The sequence below is a fragment of the Oncorhynchus gorbuscha genome, linkage group LG10, assembly GCF_021184085.1.
Source record: "Oncorhynchus gorbuscha isolate QuinsamMale2020 ecotype Even-year linkage group LG10, OgorEven_v1.0, whole genome shotgun sequence".
NCBI classification, from domain to species: Eukaryota; Metazoa; Chordata; class Actinopteri; order Salmoniformes; family Salmonidae; genus Oncorhynchus; species Oncorhynchus gorbuscha.
Genome location: NC_060182.1, coordinates 43366630 through 43373534, shown reverse-complemented (window position 1 = coordinate 43373534; position 6905 = coordinate 43366630). Strand labels below are relative to the sequence as shown.

The following is a 6905-nucleotide window of genomic DNA, read 5'->3' as shown; positions in this document are numbered from 1 at the left end:
CATGGTGATTTAATTTGACCAAAGCACATCATGAATTCAACTAGGATTATCACCAATCCATGCAGTGTGTAATGCCCAGTAGCCTTCTGAATCTTTCGTTGCAGCGGCCCAGCGTTGGCACAGGTTCTGAAATAATCAGCCGCTTTCTGGTGTCTTTCAGAGCTAGAATCAATTATTTAAAATCCAGTTTCAGCAGTTCTGAGCTAGTTCTCTAAATGTTGTTTCAGCCCGCATGGATTATGACAGTGTCAGCTCACGGCAGTTGTCGTAGAATGGTAGGAAGCCGCCTAGTAATGTCCTGTACTCGTGCCCCAGAATAACACATGGTTTTTGCCCCAGGAACCGAGATGTTTCTCACCATAGAGCTTCCAATGCTAACAGCAGATGAGTGGTTCAGGAGACCCCTTGAGGACCGATGGAAGCTGGAGCATGGTGGACCCGAGCCAGCCGTAGAATCCACCATGGACGATGGCGAGGCAATGCACTATCGTACCTAACCCATAGTGGTTCGAGCGTTGGACTAGTAACCGAAAGGTTGCAAGTTCATATCCCCGAGCTGACTAGGTACAAATCTGTCGTTCTGCCCCTGAACAGGCAGTTAACCCACTGTTCCTAGGCCGTCATTGAAAATTAGAATTTGTTCTTAACTGACTTGCCTATTTAAATAAAGGTTAAAAAATAGATCAAATACTACTTTAACCTATGTGATCTTTTGTAAAGCACTATCAGTAGTTAACCTACAGAAGAAGATTAGAGCAAATATGACATCCACCTTTATGATCTGTGTAAATAATTGTCCTTCTCTGCTCAATATGCATTTGTTATTAGTTTCAATTTGTTGTAGTAAAGTTGCTATTTTGACATTAACCACAATCCATTATGAAAAGTGATAACCTAGAAAAGCTGTTCGTTCTATTATGCAGCCATAGTGCATGTTTGGAGTAAAATGTTCAAAGAAGTGCACAGCCATTGAAAGACAATACTCAAGATTCCGGTAAAATTTTATTGTACAATGAAGGTACATCACATCAGGCAAATTCATTTGGACAGAAAGAAAAGTAAGATGACAATGGTAGAAAAAGAAAGTTAATAGATATACAGATATTTTACTTCATCCAATTGCTAGTTTAAAGGTCTAAAACATTGGTTAAACCAACTTTGTCCTGAATTTCTCAATTCTGAACTTAAACGTATGTATTCTTACATGCGTAAGATAAAAAAAACACAAGACCCAAAAGCAAAAGAAACAATGATGAAATAAATACAATGATGAGACAGCTTTCTTCTTATATCCAGCTAGATGTTATCGTATGCCTATGAGGTGTCGATTTGGTGTTGTACGTTAAGAATGACTGGGTACGATGGGTGTGGTCTCACTGTTTCCTCTCCTTGGTCTCTGTGCTGGAGGAGACAACTTTCCCATCCACCAGAGTCTGTGTGACGGTCATCACCTTGGTCTTCACTGTCCGCTGGTCCTCCAGAGCATCCTGGAGCCTTGAGAGAGGGAGATAGTTTCACAACTGTCAGCCAACAGAAACCTGGTTTCAATATGGCTACTTGTGCTTCCAAGATAGACAATGGCTCTTTAGATTACCATTTACCCTAATAGGCTCTTGGCTGACAACAAACCTCATTATCTTTCTCAGGTCTACTTCATTGGTTGGAAGTACACCCTCTGTCTTACTCACTTGAAGTCTCCTCCGTCCAGCAGTCTTCTGTATGTGGCGATCTCCGCCTCCAGCTTCATCTTGATGTTGAGCAGGTGCTCGTACTCCTGTGTCTGCTGCTGGATGTTGGAGCGGAGGTTGGTCAGCTCAGACTCCAGACCCACGAGGATGTTGTTCAAGGATTCCATCTCCATGTTGTAGCGCATCTCTGTGTCGCGCAGGGTTCCCTCCAGAGAACCTTTCTGTTAGAAAGAGGAAGACATTCAGGACAGATGGTTGGACTTGTAAATTAACATGAACTTAACCAATGGCATTGATGCTGTGATGTATTTTGTACACACTAGCTGGGTGAGTATAGTGTTATTGAGGGATCTTACCAAGCTTTTCTGTGAGTCCAGCTCAATCTCCAGTGTCTGTAGCTGTCTGCGGAGGTCATTGATCTCTGTGTGTGCACCCTGCAGGGCCTCTGTGTTCTGTGACACCACAGACTGCACCTCTGTGATCTGGAAGGGATAGAGAATATAGAGGTCAGTTTAAAAATCATTGGTTAAGAGGGCATTTCTGTGGCTGTGGATGTGACGGTTTCACTTTAAAGTCAGCACTGTTTTCAAATGATTTAGCTGCTAGGTGTTACCCGTGTTTCGTGCCATGCTTTGAGCTCCTCCTGGTTCTTCAGGGCCTCCTTCTCATACTTGGCCCGGACCTCAGCCATGATAGCGGCCAGGTCCTGTCCCTTAGGAGCATCCACATCCACCTGCACTCCAGACTGGGAGATCATGTTACGCATCTCCATCACCTCCTGTTTGGCCAAATGGACAACAACGTTAACATTCATTAAGCAATATGTTTTCAAGACTGAAGTCAGCGTCCATGTTTAGGCCGTTTGTTTGGGTACTCAAGGGCCCCCTGGGTGAATCCTATGGTTGCGCCGCACTTACCGCTCCATTGCTAAATCCAAAAGATCTCACACACAACACCCCTGTTTATACAGTAAGGTTGACTTTGTCTCCTATGTAGGCATGCCAGGTCTTACTCTTGCTAAACCATTGACAAGGAATATGGAAAATATACATTTGGGGGTGCAAGAGAGGTGGGGTTGGGTCATGTGTATTATATTGGTTTGGTGGTTGGGTCAAGAGCTTACGTTGTCGTGGTTCTTCTTCAGGAAGATGAGCTCCTCCTTTAGAGATTCGATCTCGCTCTCCAGGTTCATGCGGCCCATGTTGGTGTCATCAATGACCTTCCTCAGGCCAACAATGTCAGCTTCAACAGACTGCCGGATGGACAGCTCGGACTCGAACCTGCAAGACACACAGAAAATAGCATCCGATAAAGTGACCTGGAGAGCTACGGTGGAATATTCTCTAAAGTGTCACTAATAGTATGGAGGGTATGCAGATAATGTGGCACATCAACTGTCTTTGTTTTGTTTTCATTGGATGTTCATCATGCTGGCGTTAATTAAGGTGTGCCAGCGACTGGCTGATGGTTTTGTGCTTACTAAGCATTACTTACTTCACCCTGAAGTCATCAGCAGCCAAGCGTGCATTGTCGATCTGAAGACACAGACCGGCGTTGTCTTTTGTGGCATCAAACACCTACCAATGACAGGGAGGAATGAGTTAAAGTCAACACACTTTTATTTTACATTTTTTCACAACAGTTTCAATACTTTTCTGCAATGAGTATCAAAGTGAAAAGGCAAGTGTGGGAATTCCTAAAGTCCATGGCAGCCAGGATCAGGGAAGGCCAGCTACCCCACAGCCACAGTGTTTGCTCTCCATGGTACAGTAGATAAGGGTGGGGATGGATGCGTGCAGGTTACACAATCTGGGCAATCATTAACAAACAGCCAAGCTGCTGGTGAGCTAGTTGACGTGCTAGGAAGAAGGCAGCGGATTTGCATCAGGTGGGAGGTTGGTGCGTGTGTGTGGGGGATGGCGGGATGGTTACTGGGTTGGATATCCTGTTGTTCCTGGCAAGATGAGCCTTGTTTTTTGAAGGATGAACATTTGAACTAGCAACCACATCCTGGTATCATGACAAAGAAAAATAAACCTGTTGGGACTCTAATCTATGGAGTTGGGGGTCAATTAGATACCATGGGCAGTTGGTAAAGCCAACAAAGGCAAGCATTAATAGCAAGGCAAACATCAGCCCTTCCTCCCTTCCTCCCCTAACCCTTTATGCAAGGCTTCATAATGAGAGCCGAAACGAGAGCAGCAGACTAAACAAATATTTAAACCATGTTGCTTTTACCATTTTTTTTTTCAAGGCGGAGTTCAGTGTCCTTATTCAGATTTCTTTTCAAAGAGACAAAGTAATAGGAATGCTGTGGTGATAGTCTGTCCTATTTGCATTTTGTCTTTCGCTATTTGTGTCTGACATCTACCATATAATCTCCATATTTTGCATAGCTACTCTGTCACTTTGGGTTGTTACTTTGGCATGTTGCTTCAGCAAGGTCCAAATGGCCAATGACAGGATGACTGGAATCTTCCAGAATCCAATGGAAAGAGCTTTTCAGATATTTTTTTTAATGAAATATAGTATTAAGCATTTGCTGTGTACTCTAAAGTACAACAGTAACTTGTTGCAAATGCATTAGGCCTATAATTTGATTTCTAACAGTTTTTCCACCCAGATAATTAGCCTATTTTGAAGTATCATCAGCTCCCATTTACAGTTGGATGACTCACAGAATGTTCTTAAATTCCCCACAGTGTACACGCATAAAGGCATTACAAACCCATATGTCCATTTTTCAGGATATATATGAATGTAACACTATCAGATGAATGGGATTGGAATGACTTAGATGGACAACTTTTTAATGGCACACATTGACTCCAAAACGCATTACCATGCTCCACCCTAAAAGTAAGGACCACACCATCAAATAGTACTATAAGGTGTGAGTTCCCTTCTCTCTCATCGATACTAGTGAATTGTATTTCCATTTAACTTTTATACACTCACCAAAGCAGAGAGACCACATAAAAACAACCTCTTGAACTTTATCTTGAACTGTAACAACTATCCTTGCTTTCATGGGGAAACTTGTCAGTATATCATCGATAACCCTTTTATTGCTAGCCATCTCTGTGTCCCAAAAAAAGCTAGCTGGACCCAGAACTCTGGCCATGTCGAAAGTCAGCTAGCAGAACCCCTTGGAATTCCCCTTCTTATTGCTTTATGTCTGCCTTTGGCCTTCTGCCTGGAGATGCTGGCACACTGCCATCACTGATCAGCACGGCTCTAATGAACAAACCAGCTGACCTGGGTCTTTACTACCAAGGGGAATAATCTGACAAGGAAATGAAGTAGGGCCACTGTGTTCCCTCTTTCACTCCCAAACTACATTCTGACACGATGTTACGCTCTTATCCATTGGGTCAGCCATTCTAGGACAGTGAACTTGCATTTGAAAGATCCATTACTTCCCTAAAGCTCTATAGTACAGATTCTCCAGCATTTCTAATATTAGCCAATAGTACCTTCCTTCCTCCCACAGCCCTCTCACCTTCTTCCTCAGGTCATTCAAGATGGCGTTGTAGCGGCTGTAGTCGTTGACGTCTGGGCCTCTCTTCTCCATGGCCTCTCTGATCTTCAGCTCCAGTTTGCCATTGGCCTGCTCCAGGTTCCTCACCATCTCCAGGTAAGAGGCCAGACGGTCGTTGAGGTTCTGCATGGCAAACTTCTCATTGCCCATGATGTCGGCTGTGTCCCCGCTGGCGCTCACCTGGATGCTGCTGGACATGGAGCCCCCGGAGCCTCCCATCCCCATCCCTCCCATCCCGCTGCGCACACCTGAGTAGGACACAGAGGAGATGCGGGTCCCCTGACCCCCAGCCCCACCATAGGTGCTGGCGGCCCGGTAGGCAGGAGCAGCAGAGCTGCGAGTGATGGATTGGCTGTACCCACTACCAGGTCCCCTGACGCTGCTTCGTTTGACACTCATTTTCGTTGGAGCAAGAGAGACTGAGAGAGGCACAGAGAGTTAAGAGTGGGCCAGCAGAAACCGGAGCACACAGACACACAGAGCAGGGGCAGAGAGGAAGCCGTTCTAACTATATAACCCTGCAGGCCCCCACAGTCCCTCCCACTAGAAACTCCCCTCTGCCCAAGTTCCCTCCCTCTCTCCTCTATGCCCCAAAAACACTTTTCATACTCCTTTGTCCTCATGTCTGGCTTTTCTCTCTCAAAAGTGAAACTCTAAAGTACACTTCTTCAAATGTGAGTGAGATGGTACTATTTTTGTTTGCCTCAGTTTGTAGCTTTTCCTTTTAAAATCCCTTGGTCATTTGAGCTTGCCATCTCTTTAATTGTAATGTCACAGAATAAGTATGGAATGGTAAAACAGAATGATGGTGATCAGAAATATTTTCTGTTTATACATATTTGTGATTAATTCTGTGCCCAAATATGAAAATATATTATATAAACTGCTTGTGTGTGAACTGTAATGTATTTGTGTTCCACTCCATATACAGGGTTTCTCAATTTCCTCACTGGCATAACTTGAAGACCTGGAATCACATGCAAACTGGCAGGGACATGAGTCGCATCACAAACCACACAGACAGTTAAAGGGGCAATTCAGGATTGATACCTCCATTTTCGGACCTTTTTTAAAATCAATTATATATAGCTATAGCCATTGATTCTTGAAGAATATAACTTATTCACATGAGCTTTGTTCAACTGTCTTAAACATCAGAACCCAAAATATAAGCTTATTTTATAGAAAATAATGAAAAGTGAAACAGAGTAGACCAGTTAAACCCTCATAAACACTCATTATAAGTATACCACATGAGATTATGAAAAGAACTGGACATGGACCGAATTGTCCTCCACCTATCTGAGGATATGAGTTCCAGACAAGCTAAACAAAATAACAATTAGCCTAGCCCTGTGCAGACATGCAGGAACAAAGGCAACTCTAATCTTGTTGTAAACATATCCGGAAGAGACCCCCTGTAATTTTACCCGGGACATTCCCCACTGAGATATGGAAAACTGCAATTGGCTCCCAACAAGAGAAAAGTCTTAAAGCTGTTTTTCCCTCAGATGCCGTTCCCTTGGTAGTAAATTGATACTGCCCCATTCATTCTCAGAGCATAAGAACAATGCAAAGATAAGGGTGGTAAGGGTGAGCTCTCTCTCTCTCTCTCTCTAGCCCTCTCTTTCTCGTACACTCTCTCCTTGTGGATATCTTAGTAGTGTACACACAGG

The 6905-nt window shown here is 43.9% G+C and overlaps 1 protein-coding gene across 1 annotated transcript; it reads right to left on the bottom strand.

The window, feature by feature from the left end:
• Positions 1-983: 983 nt before the first annotated feature.
• LOC124046149 (keratin, type I cytoskeletal 18-like) lies at positions 984-5723 on the bottom strand. Its single transcript, XM_046366220.1, has 7 exons — positions 5191-5723; positions 3183-3265; positions 2812-2968; positions 2302-2466; positions 2045-2170; positions 1689-1909; positions 984-1494 (listed from the first exon to the last, which is right to left on the bottom strand). The coding sequence occupies exons 1-7, from the start codon at positions 5626-5628 to the stop codon at positions 1374-1376; spliced, it is 1311 nt and encodes a 436-aa protein (XP_046222176.1). The 5' UTR covers positions 5629-5723; the 3' UTR covers positions 984-1373.
• Between the last annotated feature and the right edge of the window lie 1182 nt (positions 5724-6905).

What these genes read in the sequence shown, in the direction of transcription:
- LOC124046149 (XM_046366220.1), bottom strand. Translation starts at nt 5,628, where the DNA reads ATGAGTGTCAAACGAAGCAGCGTCAGGGGACCTGGTAGTGGGTACAGC. An exon ending in TGAAGAAGAACCACGACAAC is followed by an intron (nt 2,467 to 2,811) that starts GTAAGCTCTTGA and finishes TTGGCCAAACAG; the next exon opens with GAGGTGATGGAGATGCGTAA. An exon ending in CTGGACGGAGGAGACTTCAA is followed by an intron (nt 1,495 to 1,688) that starts GTGAGTAAGACA and finishes CCCTCTCTCAAG; the next exon opens with GCTCCAGGATGCTCTGGAGG.